General features: G+C 46.6%; 1 protein-coding gene across 4 annotated transcripts in view; it reads left to right on the top strand.

The window, feature by feature from the left end:
* The window catches only part of Orp8 (Oxysterol-binding protein-related protein 8), a 182,867-nt gene that overhangs the window by 4,974 nt on the left and 160,247 nt on the right, over window positions 1–17,646 (top strand). For all 4 annotated transcript variants that reach the window (XM_065232795.1, XM_065232794.1, XM_065232796.1 and 1 more), the window contains exon 2: window positions 10,168–10,565. In XM_065232795.1, the coding sequence (XP_065088867.1) occupies window positions 10,403–10,565 (163 nt within the window). In that variant the 5' untranslated portion in view covers window positions 10,168–10,402. The remainder of the gene's footprint in view (window positions 1–10,167; window positions 10,566–17,646) is intronic.

The following is a 17,646-nucleotide window of genomic DNA, read 5'->3' as shown; positions in this document are numbered from 1 at the left end:
AAAAAAAATCCAAGGAGAAGGCTAATGCTGCTGATACACAATACGATGTTGCGTTCGTGGGCACGGACGACAGAAGTAACACCGATGGCGAAGAATTTCGTTGGGTGCTTGATAGCGGAGCCTCCGAGCACATGGTCAAGGATAAGAAGTTTCTGCACAACGTGTATCGTCTCGACCAACCGGTCGTCATCACAGTAGCGAAGTCTGGACAGCAACTGGTGAGTGAATTTGCCGGTGAAGTGAAAATGCTTGCGAAAGTAGGCAAGAAAAAGCTGCGGTGCGTTGTATACGAGGTCCTTTTAGTTCCTAATTTGACCATCAACTTGTCTTCCGTCAAGAAAATTGGGGAACGAGGAATGCGCACCACGTTCACACGGGATGATGCGTACATCACGAAGGCGGATGGTTCGCAGGTTTGTACGGCCACACGAAAGACGAAATTGTTCGAGCTGGATGTCGAACTGATCCATCCACCAACTGAGTCGGCTCTCGCTGCAGATACCAAAAATCGAATGGTTCTGTGGCATCGACGATTCGGCCACATCGGAAGTTCTGGTCTGAGGAAGCTTGTTCGAGACAACATGGTGGACGGCCTGGAAATTGGAAGTAACCTGGAAGAAGACGAGAAAATTTGTGAATCATGCATGAAAGGGAAGCAAGTGCGGTTACCATTTGCGGACACACCGCAAGCAAGATCGAGTCGTCCGTTGGAATTGATACACACGGATGTGTGTGGACCATTCAAGCCGGAAGCTTGGGATGGAGGCAAAATGTTCGTGACCTTCATCGACGATTTCACGCACTTCTCGGCGGTGTACATCGTAAAGGCGAAAAGTGACGTTCTGGCAATGTTCAGGAAATATTCGGCGATGGCGGAGGCACACTTCGAGCGCAGGGTGGCGCGCATCCGGTGCGACAACGGTGGCGAGTACGTCAACGAAGAATTCATCAGTTTTTGTGAAGCCAAAGGAATAGTGATGGAGACTACAGCGCCCTATACGCCACAGCAAAACGGCGTTGCGGAGCGCATGAATCGGACCATCATGGAACGATCTCGAGCGATGCTGGACGACTCTGGATTCAAGCGGCATATGTGGAACGAAGCGGTGCAAGCAGCAGTCTACACGATCAACAGAAGCCCAACATCAGGGTTGCAGGAGCCGGTGACCCCTTTGAAAAATGGAACGGAAGTAAGCCCAATGTTTCGAAAATGCGAGTATTCGGAAGCAGGGCGTTTGTCCACATCCCAAAGGAGAAGAGAAGCAAGCTGGACGATAAGAGTAAGTTGTGCAATTTCGTCGGATACGCTGTTAACGGGTACAGACTGTGGGACTCGGAAAAGCGGAAGGTTTTCATTTCGCGGGATGTAGTAGTTGAAGAGATCCAGCACAAAATGTCACCAGTTTACACGTCGGACCACCTTGTGTCCGATAGTGAAGAATCAAGCACTCAAGTCGCCGAGGAAGAAGAGGATCAAGAAATCAATGACCAGGAAGCTGCTTCCGAGGAAGAAACGAGCGGAGAAACCGAATCGGAAGCGGATGAAGAAACAGAACCAGCAAGGCGAAGTGGGCGGAACAGGAAGAAACCAAGCAAGTTCTCCAGCTGTACGGAGCGTTTGCGCTGAATGCTGAAAGCTACACACAGAATCTACCGGAAACCATAGGCGAGCTGAAGCAGCGGGATGACTGGGAGAAGTGGAAGCTGGCGATCGACGATGAAATCAAATCGTTGCAGAAGAATAACACTTGGAACCTGGTTGACCTTCCTGATGGCTGCCGGGCGGTGCCCTGTAAGTGGGACTTCACGATCAAATACAACAATGACAATTCGGTAAGCGCAACTAGTAGCGAAAGGCTGCTCTCAACGGTTCGGACTGGACTACCAAGAAACGTATGCTCCAGTGGTTCGAATGAGTACCGTACGCACGTTACTGTCAGTGGCCGTACAACAGAAATTGCACCTGCATCAAATGGACGTTCGGACTGCCTTTCTGAACGGAACATTGTCAGAGACGGTCTACATGCGGCAACCACCAGGATTTGAGAAAGGGAAGAAGGTGTGCAAGCTCAAAAAATCCCTATATGGTTTGAAGCAGGCTCCTAGAAGTTGGAACGAGCGGTGACTTTATGGTGAAGCTGGGTTTTCAACGATCGCAGTATGACAGCTGTCTCTACACAAGAACGGAAGGAAAGGTTCAGATCTACGTTGTCCTGTATGTGGACGACATCATTCTGGCGTGCAATTCGTTGAAAAAGTTGGAATCGACCAAGAAGCTGCTGTCTACAGAGTTCGACATGATCGATCTTCACGAGTTGAAGAATTTCTTGGGATTGCGAATCGAATACGACATGAAGCAAGGTACGTTGTCTATCAATCAAACTAAATATTTGCTTGATCTTTTGAAGCGATTCGGCATGGAAACGTGTAAACCGGTTTCCACACCATTGGAACCAAACACCAAGTTGGAAAAGCTACACGATGACCGGGAACAATTCAAGTGTCCCTATCGAGAGCTGACGGGATGTCTGACATACCTCATGCTGTCTTCCCGTCCGGATATTTGTGCCGCTGTTAACGTACTCAGTCGGTTCCAGAGTGCGCCATCAGAGGAACATTGGAAGGCTCTCAAAAGAGTCCTACGCTACCTTCAAGGGACGAAGGAGTATTCCCTTGTCTATCATCGTGACGAGGAGTACGTTCCACTGCTCGGGTTTGCGGACGCAGATTGGGGCGGCGATGTGAACGATAGAAGATCCACGTCAGGATTCTGCTTCAAAGTTTTCGGCAACACGGTGACATGGGTTACACGCAAGCAAGCAACCATTTCGTTGTCCTCAACCGAGGCGGAATACGTTTCTCTGAGCCAGGCTGCATGCGAGGCAATTTGGCTACGAAATCTCGTTACGGAGTTTGGTTTTGTGCTGGATGCACCTCTTGTCATCTTCGAGGACAACCAGTCCTGCATCCAAATTGCGGAGTCAAGGGACCAAAAACGGCTCAAACATCTTGACATTCGGTACAACTTTGTTCGAGAGCGAATCGAGCAACGAGAGATCGAGGTGAAATATGTACCGACTCACTGCTGATATCTTCACCAAGGGCCTTCCAACGGAGAGCTTCAAGAAGCATCGTAACACGCTTGGTTTGAGAGGGGTGATGTGAAGCAAACCGAAACATGAAGCTGAAATTAAAAGTAGTAGGCTTTGTGATTAATCAATAAGCTATATAAGTTCCTGTGAAATTATACTCTTTCTCTTTGGCCAATAAACCACTGCCTCGACAACACCTTTCAATACCAACAACCCAGCTTCTCCGGATAAACTCGAACAGATCCATCCCGGATGCGTAGATTTCCATCACAACAATGTTGACAATGTTCGGATGCTTATCGTGTGGCAACAACTTCCATCGTAATTTCCCGTTTCTCCTCGGTCTTAATCATAAACTGCGGCAGGAGCTTCTCCTTTAGCATGAACTTCGATATCAATAGTAACCTATCCGAGTTCGGGTAGCTCAGCTTCAGATACCCGTACGCGCCCTTCTCGATGTTCCTTACTAGCGTGTAATATTTGCTGTAATCTCCGTGGATCAAATCTTCATCGCACTGTGAAATACGGGAGACGGAACTGGGCCGATCCGAGTGCTGTAGCAGCAGTATTCTTGATGCCTAAGCGTATTGTCCACCATACTAGTCACGCTGTTGAACGTCAACGTCAGATGCTGATGCTTATTCTCATCCTCCAGGTTGTTGTACGATGAATCCGGATCCCGACTTACCCAGATGCAGTAGACCTTCCTCCCACAGGGAAGCGTCTGTTTCGAATGGTGCACCAGTATGTCGATCACGTTGCCATCGTAGTGAATCACTTCCCACGGAATCCGAAGCGTTCCAATGGCCGAATGTTGTTTCTGTTGATCACGCTTTGAAGTGACTATAGTCTCTATATTCATAATCTGGCGGATAGAACCTCGGGAACCAATTGAGCTGTCAAATAGCGGAACCAATCGAGCAAATCACGACCAACAACAGAAAAGAGCACATCAGCTATTGCGATCAAAACTTCGGAAACTCTTTTCTCGTGACTCAAGGCTCGGCTACGCAAACTAACGCTTAAGAAGAATGGGTCACTTGATCATCGACAATTTAAAGCAGCTGATGGGTGGACTGGCTGCTGGGATCCAGTTCGGCGAAACGACGTGTGAAAACTGTGTCATTCGTGCGATGGGGAAGCAATCCCGTCTACCCTTTCCTTAGGAGGGGCATCGTGCTGGTCAAGCGATGGAGGTCGTACATTCAGATATTTGCGGTCCAATGGAGGAGACGTCCTGGGCGGAAGTCGACATGACGAGGCGAATTTCCGTTTATTTTTTAGAGACCAAATCCGAGGCTGAAGCACTGCGAGCATTCAACCACTACCAAAGTCTGGTGGAGTGACCAACTGAAGATTCTTCGAACGGATAACGGTAAGGAATATATTTCTTTATTTTTCCAAAACCGCTTGAAAGAATTGGGCATCCGGCACCAGAAGTCAACGGAATACACCCCAGAGCAGAACGGTTTAGCCGACCGAGTAAACCTTACCATTGTCGAGCGAGCTCGATGCTTGTTGTTCGAAGGCATTCTAGGCTGAAGCGGCAGCAACAGCAACATACTTGGTCAACCGTCCAAGAGCACAAGCAAACGTCGGAGGAAGCTTGGAGTGATCGTAAACCGGAATTACTCCACATCCGTGTGTTCGGTGCCAAGGTCATGTCACATATTGCTAAGTCAAAGGAATCGATTCTTGTGGGTTTCGCTGAGGACACAAAGGCATACCGCCTGTACGATACCACCGTCACTAGTAAGATTTTCAAGAGCCGTGATGTTATCTCTATCAGTGAACCATCCCACCAACCGGCCCAGTATCAGCTCCAGTTAAGAAGCCAACGTGAGCTTAGACTTCGAAGAAGCACCGGCTGATGCCGTCGTAGTTGATTCATCCGATGCGCCGGATCAACAAGAGGAGCAGTCAGAAGATTGCATGTCGGACGATTCGGATGCATCCAATTACTTCTAGCAAGTCGAAACTAGTGAAGGCGAAGTTTCAGACGATGTAGCTGGTGACGTGACCATCACTGCGCTCTCCCCACGACAATCTTTACATACACCCACGTGCTACCAGGCAAGAACAACGATTATTCTCTTCCGAGCAAGGCCTACCCTGCTAGAAATTTTCAGCACAACGAAACGATCAACCAACTGCCAGTACGTCTGTTGGATTGACATCGATTATCGAACCGGAACAGCATCAATCGCATCAGGGCCTGACGATGAGCAAATGTCTCGCTAGCAAGGGAGCTAGTGACCCCCGCAGTTGCAACAAGGCATTGCAATCTGAAGAAACCAATCTCTGGAAAGCTGTAATGATCGAAGAATATCAAGCGTTAGTGAGGCTTTTCCCAAAAGTTTGCTGTTGATTACGATGAAGTTTTCGCACCCGAAGCGAAATAGGTCACGTTTAGTGCGCTGCTAACCGTTGCCGCCCGTAATGATTGGACTGTGAAGCATGTGGATATCAAGATGGCGTACCTTAACGGAGCGCTAGATGAAGTCATCTATATGTGCCAATCTACACCGTATATCGGTTGAGAAGGAACCTCTACGGTCTCAAACATGGGATAAAAAGGTAGACTCCGTCTTTAAAGCAATGGAGTTTGCCCAGTCTAAAGCAGATCCATGCCTGTACATACGGAGGACGTGGTCAACATGGGTTCAAATTGAACCAACAGGCATACATTAACAAGCTAGTCAAAAGGTTCAGCTTAGAAAATGCCAAACCAGCGAAGGTTCCCATCGATCCAGGCTATTTACAGCTGAAGAAGGGGGAGCAAGACCAGTTTCCGAATAACAGCTTAATCGGAGGCTTACTTTACTTGGCTGGCAAATGACTGGGATAATGCGTACCACCGGTACTTCGCGTACTTGAAGGTTATCAAATAGACCCGTCACGCAAGTGAAAGTGATCTTTAGCCTCTTGCCCAATAACTCCTATCCCTTCCTTCCCACGGCGCCGGCTGGGGTACGAGCAACCTTAGGGAAGATCGGGTAACCAACCCCGGTGGGAACTTTGGTCGTATGCTGACAGAGAAGGGGGAGCTGCATTCTTTTCCGAGGATATGGCTTACAAAACCCGAGCGTCTGTTCTCCATGTTAGTGGCGGCTCTAACAGCGTCTGGCTGGCATCCAGCGGCTGAATACGAAATGCTTCTCCCCGAAAGCTATACCCAAGGCCTTAGGCCAGCCACCTACTGTCTCCGAAACCTTCAAATTGTTACAGAAACCAATAGTGAAAGATTACGAACTGATTTTACGGGAACGACTTTTAGCGCTAAACAACGGACAAGAATTGGAACATGGAATGTACTGACGCTAGCCCAACAGGGTAAACTGGCACAACTCGCCAGTGAGGCCCGCCGTATGAAGCTAGAAATCCTGGGACTTAGTGAAGTCCGCTGGCCGGACTTTGGAGAACACAAGCTGCCTTCGGCACAGGTACTTTTATATTCTGGTATGCGAGGTGAAAACGCTCCGCGACATCGTGGAGTTGGCTTTCTGCCTAGCGCCCAAGCACAGGCTGCGCTCATCAAGTGGGAACCTATCAATGAGAGAATAATCGTTGCCAGATTCAGAACACGGGTCCGAAACCTTACCATGCTGCCGAATTGCCGAACAAAGAGAACTTTCACAGTCAACTGAATGCTGTCGTGGATAAGACTCCAAGAGGTGATATCAAGATCTACACAGCCTTCTTCAATGCGAAGATCGGCTCCGACAACTCGGACTATGAGCGCATTATGGGATGCCATGGTCTCGGAGATATGAGCGAGAACGGCGAGTTGCTTGCAGAGTTTTGTGGCAACAACGACATGGTGATCGGGGGTTCGCTCTTCCCCCATCGCCCAGTGCATAAAGTCACATGGGTCTCCCGTGATGGATATACAGAGAACCAAATCGACCACATCTGCATCAGCTGAAAATGGAGACGGAGCCTTCTTGATGTTCGGAATAAACGCAGCGCTGACATCGCGTCTGACCATCATCTCCTGGTCGGTGAGATCCGCCTACGCATTGCGCGGGTTTAACGGCGGGAGGAGAGACTCGGGCGGCGATTCGACAAGCGCCGACTGGAAGACCTAGCAGTGAAGAGATCGTTCGTCGAAGAACTCGAGGCTCGCGTAGCTAATATTCCGGAAGGTGGCAGCGTAGAAGAACAGTGGACGAGCATCAAGAATGTCTTTATTGAAACAAGCGAGAACAACCTGGGTGAGCTGCGCACTCAGAGGAAGGAGTGGATCACCGAGGAAGATCGAGGAGCAGAGAGAAGCAAAAGCCGCGATAGAGCGATCAAGGACCCGAGGAGCCAAGAACGAGGTCCGTCAGCGGTATTCGGCTCTAGAGAGGGAAGTTGAGCGCTCCTGTATACGGGACAAGCGAGCGTGGGTGGACTCTCTGGCTGATGGAGGGGAGAAAGCCGCAGCAACTGGCGATATCCACCTCCTCTATGATGTTTCACGACGCCTGAGCGGGGCAAGGATGAACCCAAGGATGCCTGTGAAAGACGCGACTGGACAACTGCTCACCGACCCCACTGACCAGTTGAAACGTTGATTTGAGCACTTTGAACAACTTTCTCGAAGTTTCAACGGTCAACCAATCGGCATGAACCGCCAAGGGTGAGGCGCGTTACTTGCGTATGAAGTCCAACAAAGCCCCGGGGGACGATCGCATATCAGCAGAGATGCTCAAAGCTGACCCCATGCTATCCTCACAAATGTTGCATCAACTATTCGTCAATATCTGGGACACCGCGAATTTTTCGGCCGACTGGATGCAGGGTGTCTTGGTAAAAGTCCCCGACGACAGAAGGCAAGGGAGACCCTGATAAGATCGTCAACCTCATCGAAGCGCAGAACGAGGCTTTCTCATGCAGAGTGTTGCACAACGGAGCTTTGTCTGACCCGATTCGGGTAATCGCGGGTGTGAGGCAAGGATGTATATTATCACCGCTACTGTTCCTCATCGTAATCGACGAGATCATGGTTGGAGCCGTTGACCGTGTACCGAACCGTTGGTTGCTGTGGCAGCCTATTACCATGGAGCATCTCAACGACTTCGATTTGGCTGATGATGTTGCGTTATTAGCACAACGGCGCTCTGACATGCAGAGTAAGCTCGACGACCTTGTGGAACGCTCCTCTGAAGCATGTCTAACCAGCAACGTCAACAAGACCAAATCTTTGGATGTCAACACGGAAAACCGTTCCAATTTCACGGTAGCTGGGTAGCAGGCAGTGGAGAAAGTCGAAAGCTTCCAATATCTTGGCAGCCAGATAGCGTCGGACGGGGGCACCAAGAGCGGATTAAGAAGGGCGAGAGATGCTTTTGCCAGTTTGCGAAATGTATGGAGAGCGAATCAGATCAGTCGACGCAACAAAATCCGAATTTTTAACTTGAACGTGATGTCTGTGCTGTTATACGCCAGTGAAACATGGTGTGTATCAGCGGAGAACACTCAGGAGCTGCAGGTGTTTATCAACCGATGCCTGCGGTACATAATTCGTGCCTGGTGGCCCCACAATTGGATTTCAAATTCCAAGATTCATCGTTTGTGGCATCAGAAGCCGATAGAGACAGAAATTCGTGAACGGAAGTGGAGGTGGGTCGGCCACACACTACGACGGAGTGGAAACGAAATCTGCAAGCAAGCACTGGACTGGAATCCAGCAGGACATCGCAGCAGAGACAGACCCAGAGGCTCGTGGCGGCGGAGCCTAAACAGTGAAATTAAGAACGTTGGCCGAAATTTGACTTGGGCACAGGTCAAGGCCAAAGCTAGTAATCGCCCAGGATGAAACACGTCCGGATATTGCAGTGAGCACTACGATCCTAGCACAGAAATCCAGTTGCCCAAACCAACAAGACTGGAATGAAGCTAAGCGGGTGCTGAGATATCTGGCAAACTTGTGGTGACTGCAAGTTGCCACTTGGATCCAACAGCGATGGTTTGTCAATGTACGCTGACGTGGATTGGAGAGGAGACCAGCGGGGCATTTAATCATGTTTGGAGGAGGCATAATCCAGTGGGGTTCCAGAAAGCAGTCGTATGTGGTCTTAAGCACAACTGAAGCAGAATTAGTTGCACTCGTAGAGGGATGTCAAGAACTTGTCTGGACGAAGCGCTTATTGGAAGAATTCGGCGTGTCTTCATCTCATCCAATCACGGTGTGAAGACAATCAGAGATGCCGTTAAAGGCGTACGACCAAGGACATCGAAACGAAATTCTTTTTCGTTCACGATCTCCACAGAAAACAACTAATCAACCTGCAGTATTGCCCTTTGGAGTTTATGCTTGCCAATCTGTTAACGAAACCACTACAACGAGATCGTTTCGAAAACTTGAGGAGGCAAATGAAAATAAGTCCAGATTCGCACGAGGAGGAGTTTCAGTAGTAGCAGGCGTGCTGAATTTGAATTATAATATTCATGCCTAGTAGGCACGCTTTCGTAAGCAATAAATATTCATTAGTAAATTAATCATAATTTAAAATATACGTAAACCTTGGTGTTGGTCCTGATCGTTGGATTTTTTTCTGACAACCGTTTCGAGTGACTCCGCATTACATTCCCCGCGCAATTACGGAATACCTATGGACCACTCACACCCATTTTATAAACACCAGAAGTGTTCCATACTTGTGGTGGGACTGTATATAGCTTTATAAAATGTTTCCTGTAGTTTTGCTATTGAACATATTTTTTCCCACAAAAAACTTCAAAAAATTGCATTTGGTCACGTTAAAAAAATATCATTAAATACTTTCGTTTCTTGCTGAATAATATTCCGAAACTGAACTGAACTGGCCACCCCGGACGCCTTCAATCAAATTTTCCAATTAAACTTCCTAGACTCAGCAAATCCTTGGATCTCACCCACTCTGATTCTATTATGTAACTTTTCCCAATCTGAACAACCTTCACCTGGCCGTCGCGACCGTGAATTGCTCCGAGGCCCACAATAATAAAGAAAATAAAATAAACCTCCAATCAAACCAACCAACAGAACAAAGCACAAGTGCCATAATTGAATACATTTCCATTTTTCTCTCTCCGATTTTCCTTTCAGTTTCCGACCAATCGCCAACCGGAACCGGTCCTGGGAGGCAGCCACCGCTGCGTAGATCTGACAACTGTTTGCGGTCGTCCCAGGAGTTTGCTCGCTGCTGTGTCGCTTGTGTTTGTGTTTGTGTCGCTCCAGATGAATGCTTGAAGGGGTTGGAAGGCGAAAACCGACCAAGTAGAAGATTTTTTTTCAAGAAGAATATTCCCCAAAAAGTCTCACGATTGAAGTGTTCGAAGAAATGAGTGGAAGCAGCAGTGTCGGTCCGTCGGCCTCGGCAAGTGCTGTCTCGACGCCGATCAATGCCGGAACGCGACCGGACTCGGCACCGGCCTTCGGATCCTCGCAGGCTTCGACCCCACCGAATGCGGCGTCCTCCTCGTCCGCTGGGGGGAAATTTCTAGGTGAGTTCGCTTGATCTGATTCTGTTGAGTTACGAGTAGGTAGTCCGTTTCGGAACAGTTTTAGGCCTGTAGTATTACTACTGTTATAGATTTGCTCGCGTAGAGGCCCACTTGATATCGCTTGCTTCTTTTGCTTTTTTTTTAGTTTTATTCGTTTGATCCATCTCATTAAGGGATGAGTGGCGCTAATTTGTGCGGTGCAATCTGGTGTTACCGGAACAAGTGCGCCCGGCTGTGTCGTTAAGAGATTTGCTTTTTGCTCCATTCTTATTATCATTTTACACCCTCCCGCGGTGCCTTGAGGAGGGACTGAAGTGGTGCCACCACCTGTTTTATGATTAGAGGACATACGACAACCATCGCGTGATGAGTGACCGTTTTGGCTTTCTGTTTCCCTTCAAGCTAAGGCTGTTCCGCTTATCACTGCTGGTAATAGACCTACTCCCGCACACACGCACGCACGCGGAATGAATTAATTTTATCACATCGCTACACCTTGCAATCTGCTGCTGTTCAACCGGGGGATGTTGTGCAATAATTTGTTTCCATCATCAGCGTCGTCGTCGACATTTGTTTCATACTTGTCGTTATAAGAAGTGCTTGAATTTAGTATCACTCTTTTTAATAACCCAACCCGCATAGTGCTCTTTTCTGAGCGTCGAGTTTCTCCGGCGCCGTCGATGGTTTCGACCTTGGATTTACGACAAAGTCCGTGAACTCGTGGTTTTCCCTTTTAATGTGACCGTCAACCTTATGGGATTTCTCCTGCTGATCCGCCCCACAAGTCTCCTTCATCAATCATAAACATTAATCAATGCTGAGGCCGACGGCCGGTCGGTCTGCTGAAAATCCCATATGCCCTCAAGGAGTTTCCACTTTCATTTTCCCGTAGACGCTCATTTGCCGATTATTTAGGCAATGAAATTAGCATAACACAAATTATTCCGCCATAACGTGACAGTTTTTCGTGGAAAAGTCCACTTGTGGTAGGCCTAGCGGCGTCGAATTGGGGAGGGAGGACGAGAATGAGAGCTGTTGCGAAGTGGTCGTGGTGGGCCCGGTTGGTGATAATCGAGGCGTTTTGGCTGTAGGTGGATACTGTCGCCACCTATTCGTTGGTAAATTTGGTTTCGAAGAGACGTGCCGTGGCGATACAAATGGACCGGAATAGAGAATTTTCCACTTTGATTCCAGTTCGATTCATATCCCCAACACATGAGACTGGGCAAAAAAAGGTATAGATTGAAGAAGGTTTAGAGGTCGTGCAAATTGAGATTATGGCGAATTCCTATGGGAGATTTTTGAATTTCACTTTCATTTTATGGCTGATTGCATGCCTTAAGGCGTAAGCAGTAGAACGAGGGCAAAGGATCTTGGTTCTATCCGTGAAAAAAAAAAATGATCGTGGTTCGAACTAGTTTAAAAACAAACTGACAAACCATTCAGCATTCAGAAATTTAGAATCAAAATTTTACTAAACTAAGCTTTGGACATTTTTCGTCATGCTGCAACAAGTTTAGTTAGATACATTGAAAACAGTTGCGAATTTGATTCTGATTGTCCCTATCCAAGCTGTTTATTTAAACCGTCTGCAAGTATTTTAATCACCAAAGTAAAGCTGGGAACAATGCGCGGGCATCAAGGCGTACATATTATTTCATTATTGCAACATTTTACAAAAGGAAACATCCCTGAATGTTTGTATTTTTCGAAAATACGATTGTTGTTTTTTGATCTTGGTTCGAACCACAAACGAACGTGGTTCGTACTATCAGCTTCGTCGAATCACCGCTAGGGTCGCTACCGTCGCTACACTTTGTTTACGTTCTGGGGCCTTTTTCATAAAAGCGTTCGTACAAAAAGTCTTTCGTTTCGAGATTCACATTGTGACCCCTGATTACCTCCTTCGCGCGATAGTTGCATCAAAGGACATGAAAACGGGTCAGAATTTCGCAATCGAAATCGACGAAGAGATGACCAAAGTAAGCTTCAACAAGAATGGTAGATTAATATTTATTTTTATAAACAATCAGTCATGTCCTATTTCCACCGTAGGTGCTTAAAATGAGATCCATAAAATATTCCCCCGAAACACTGCCAAAGGCTCTGGAAGAAGTGAGAAGTTGCTCATTGTCAGCGTATGCGGCCCACAAAAAGTATCACATCCCGAAATCGACTTTAAGCGACAAACCGAATGGAAATCATCCCCAGGGACTTGTTAAAGATGCAGTCTTAAGTGCCTCGCATGAGCAGCAGGTGGCCGATTGGATGTCCCAAAACCACAGAGGAGATACTTGAAGCAGCTTCCGAACTTGCATCCCTTCAAGGCAGCACTTTCAAAAGAGGGATACCATCGACAAGAGGCGATGGAAAATCTGTACCGCGTAAACGACACACGGAAGTTCTACGAGAAGCTAAATAGTTCGCGCTAAGGCTACGTGCCGCAAGCCGATATGTGCAAGGACTTGGACGGTAACCTTCTCACGAACGAGTGTGAGGTGATTGAGAGGTGGAAGCAGTACTATGACGAGCACCTCAACGGTGAAGCAGCAGAAAACGAAGGTGGCACGGCAACAGACCTTGGAGCACGCGCAGAAGACGACAGGCTACCGGCCCCTGATCTTCAAGAAGTTGAGGAGGAGATCGGTCGGCTGAAGAACAACAAAGCAACTGGTGTAGATCAACTACCAAGTGAGCTATTAAAATACGGTGGTGAAGCACTGGCTAGAGCGCTGCACTAGGTAATTGCCAAGATTTGGGAGGAGGAGATATTACCGGAGGAGTGGATGGAAGGTGTCGTATGCCCAATCTACAAAAAGGGCGACAAGTTGGATTGCTGCAACTACCGCGCGATCACACTGCTGAGCGCCGCCTACAAGGTACTCTCCCAAATTCTATGCCGCCGTCTGTCACCTTATGCAAGAGAGTTCGTGGGGCAATACCAGGCGGGATTCATGGGTGCCCGCGCTACCACGGACCAAATTTTCGCGATTCGGCAGGTTCTGCAGAAATGCCGCGAATACAACGTGCCCACACATCATTTGTTTACCGATTTCAAATCCGCATACGACACAATCGATCGAGATCAGCTATGGCAGATTATGCACGAGTACGGATTTCCGGATAAACTGATTGAATCTCGAAGGGGGTTACGGCAGGGTGATGGACTTTCGTGTCTGCTGTTCAACATCGCGTTAGAAGGTGTGGTCAGAAGAGCTGGGATAGAAACGAGTGGCACGATATTCAGGAAGTCCATCCAGCTCCGATGACATTGACATTATGGCACGGAACTTTGAGATGATGGCGGAAACGTACATCAGACTGAAGGCTGAAGCTAGACGGATTGGACTTGCCATCAACGCATCAAAGACAAAATACATGAAAGGAAGAGGTTCTAGGGAAGACAATGTTAGCCTCCCACCCCGAGTTCAGATTGACGGTGACGGAATCGAGGTGGTCGATGAGTTCGTGTATTTGGGCTCACTGGTGACCGCCGAAAATGATACCAGCAGAGAAATTCAAAGACGCATTATGGCAGGGAATCGTGCCTACTTTGGACTCCGGAGGACGCTCCGGTCGAATGGAATTCGCCGCCGCACGAAGTTGACTGTCTACAAGACGCTGATTAGACCAGTGAGGCCACGAGACCTGGACTATGCTCGTGGAGGACCAACGCGCCCTTGGTGTTTTTGAAAGGAAGGTGTTGCGTACCATCTACGGTGGAGTGCAGATGGATGACGGAACGTGGAGGAGGCGAATGAACCACGAATTGCACCAGCTGCTGGGAGAACCATCCATCGTCCACATTGCAAAAATTGGGCGACTACGGTGGGCTGGGCACGTCGTAAGAATGCCGCACGACGACCCAGTGAAAATGGTTCTAGAAAGCGACCCAACAGGAACAAGAAGAAGAGGTACGCAGCGGGCAAGGTGGATCGACCAAGTAGAAGGTGACCTGCGGACCCTTCGCAGACTACGAGACTGGCGAACTGTGGCCATGGATCGAGTAGAGTGGAGACGACTTCTTCGGACAGCAGAGGACAACAAGGCCTTAGCCTGATTGGTAAGGTAAGTATCGACAAGATGGCTGAACAAGTTTTTACGGAGACAACCTGAAATCTCAAAGCGGACACCAGAAGCACTTGGAAGAACATCCGCGGGGTTGACCGCTGACCGACTGGAACGATAATTTGAGTACGTTTATAGCCAGTTCGAGCAAAGACAAATGTTGTACCTCCTGGATCGGCCAGCTTCATGGTGGAATGTAGATGAAACCAACTACGTTATGAATCCAGTGCCAAAGAAAGTGTACGCACGAAAAGGGGCGAAGGTTGTTTACAACGTTGAGCGTGGCAAGCCGAAAGAAAACATCACTTGTTGCTGCAGATGGGAGTTACATTCCGCCACTGATCACATTTAAAGATTCGTTCAGTGATCTTGGTGCTGCTGCAACTGTTTCAGGGTCTGTTGGTGCCAACTTTGGATTTAACCAGACGCAAGCCGGTTGGATGAAAGGAGACGCTTTTTATTGTTTTGTCACGCAGCATTTGAACCCTCGTTGGATCCAAATGGGAGTTAAGCGTTAAATTGTGCTCGTCGTGGCTGGGTTACTCTGGTCACCATTCGTTGAAGCTGTATAGGTGGTGCTACGAGAATGACGTGAAGCTAGTGGTGCTGTATCCAAACTCAACGCACATTCTCCAAGTACCCGCTGAAAGCAAAATACACCGAGCTGTACCAGAAGTGGAAATGTGACAATACCGAGAAAATGTTCAATGAAGTTGAATTAGTGAAGCTGCTTAAACAGACAAATGATGCTGTCATTCAAAAAGAAACCATCGTCAATGGATGGCGATCAACCGGTCGTCAACCATTTGATTTCAAGAACATGGATAGATCTCGTTTAACAAAAACATCTTGCAGCACCCCTGAATCATCATTGGAAACTGGGAGATTTGAGAATGGTTTGGACGAATGTCAAGCTTTTCCTCAACTAGCCATCCAGCAGACTGATCCGAACAACAACCTACACTAGATCAGTAATTCCTCTGTTATGAATTTGTCAGGGTTCAAGGAGGCAATCAACGAAATTAATGGCAGATCAACGTCCGAAGAAGAACCATCGACAAGCTTTTAATATCAGCTGTTATCTGTAGAATGTGACCAACGCCAACAGTTGCCGAACAGTTCGTTTGAATTCGATTCCGACTGGGAGAATGTACCGTCAAGCATCACGACAAGTGATTCTGTTTGCCAAAAAACTAAGAAACTTGTATCCAAAGCTCGTGAATCGATTGATAAACTTCGGATTCATCTCAAGGTTAACGATCCATTGAAACTGGTAAATGTACTTATTATGAAACAGCAACTAAATATAATTAATCCAGTTATGACCGAAGCTTCTCCACCCTTGCTTCGAACATCTTCGGATATTTTGAGCTTGCCAAGGGTTGTGAGCAAAAACACTCGTTCACGAAAAGGCTTAAAGGTGTCTTATGGAGTAATGTATGACGTCGAGATTATCAAGGAAATGGAGCAACGAGAGATGGATGACCAGAAGGCTGCTGAGAACCATGAAGCTGATGAGGTTGCCCGAACTAAGCGCGAAAAAATGATCCTTGAAGCCGAGGAAACTGAGCGGATCAAATCGACTCGGGATGGACTCAAGCAGCTGGAAATCTAATCAACTACAGAGAGGATAAAAATCTCTGCGAAACAGAATATAACCAAGAAAACTAAAACAAAGCTACTTGTTGCTCCTGACACACAGATTTCACGTGCCCCGAAAAAGCGAATTAGAATTGCTTAGTTTGGAACAATTGATTATTCTTTTCCTATGAAAGTGCAATAAACATTAACTATTCCAAACCCTATCTGAATGTATCATATTTTATTGCATATTGTATCATTTTATACATTTATACATTCATACATTGACTTCGGCCTAAAGTTGATTTTTCTTCTTAAAAATAAACATTTAACTTGATTAAACAATACATTGGATTACAAATCCATTTCACGCAACAACGCCCACCAAAAAAAGAACGATCAGAATAGTATACAGACTAGTTACGTTACAGCATGCAGGGTGGCCAGCAAACCGGGAAAACCGGGAGTACCGGGAAATATCCGGGAATTTGAAAAGTAACCGGGAAAACCCGGGAATTCGACGAGAGAACCGGGAAAAATAAATTAATCACACCATAGGAACAAATGTTTACACCAGAATTTCAGAAGAAACCATTAAAACAGAGTAATTCTTTATCAAATGAATGTCTTGCACTGTTTGCTGCATAATTTTCTTCGGTTTCCTGTCTTAGTCTTTGTTTTTAGAATCTAATCACTCAGCAATATTGCAAATTGATTTTTATCGTTTCAATTTCAGATGTAATGAGCATGGATCTTAAAAGAAAATATTGAAGATTCTGGACTTATGAAACAAATATTTGTAAAAACCGAAACTGAACTATTCTTTTCCAGGGTTTCTCATGATACAGGGCTGGTAGTGAGTCACTGTTTAGTGACTTGGTCACTTTTTTCAAGGCAGTCACTAAAAAGTCTCTTTTTTAAGGTCAAGTCACTAAAGTCACTTTTTCTTGTAATCAGTCACTATTTTACTATTTTAGCGTGAATTTATTTCAATATTGATCATTATTTGCTTTGTGACGTTTAATCGCCTTTCTCTATCTACAGGCTGCCTACTCATTTTAAATTTTCCTGAGTTTTCCAGGTTTTCCCAGAACATTAACGGATAAATTCAAGGCTTATAATAAGAAAGCTTTTTTTTAAATGCGTTCAAAATATGCTTTTTCTGGAAGATCAACAGTAATTAACCCAAGCGTTTTAAAGACATGGTAATCAGTTTTAAAGAAACAAGTTTGTAATCAAATCCAATGAATGTTGAACTTAATTTTCACTGTTCACAGTTTAAAAAAAAACGTACTTAATTTGAGTAAGTCCAAAATCTAAAAACATTCAATGTCTTGTAGTTTCGTATACCATGTACAAGTTCATGATATTGGAAATTTTCAAAGTGCCTGAATTAAGGAAAACATTAAATGATTTATTTCAATTTCGTAAT

This window comes from Ochlerotatus camptorhynchus, unplaced genomic scaffold, assembly GCF_037179485.1.
Source record: "Ochlerotatus camptorhynchus isolate MF236.1 unplaced genomic scaffold, CSIRO-AGI_Acam_v1.1 ptg000374l, whole genome shotgun sequence".
Taxonomy (NCBI): domain Eukaryota; kingdom Metazoa; phylum Arthropoda; class Insecta; order Diptera; family Culicidae; genus Ochlerotatus; species Ochlerotatus camptorhynchus.
The sequence above is the reverse complement of the archived record's forward strand: the minus strand, read 5'-3'. Positions and strand labels throughout refer to the sequence as shown.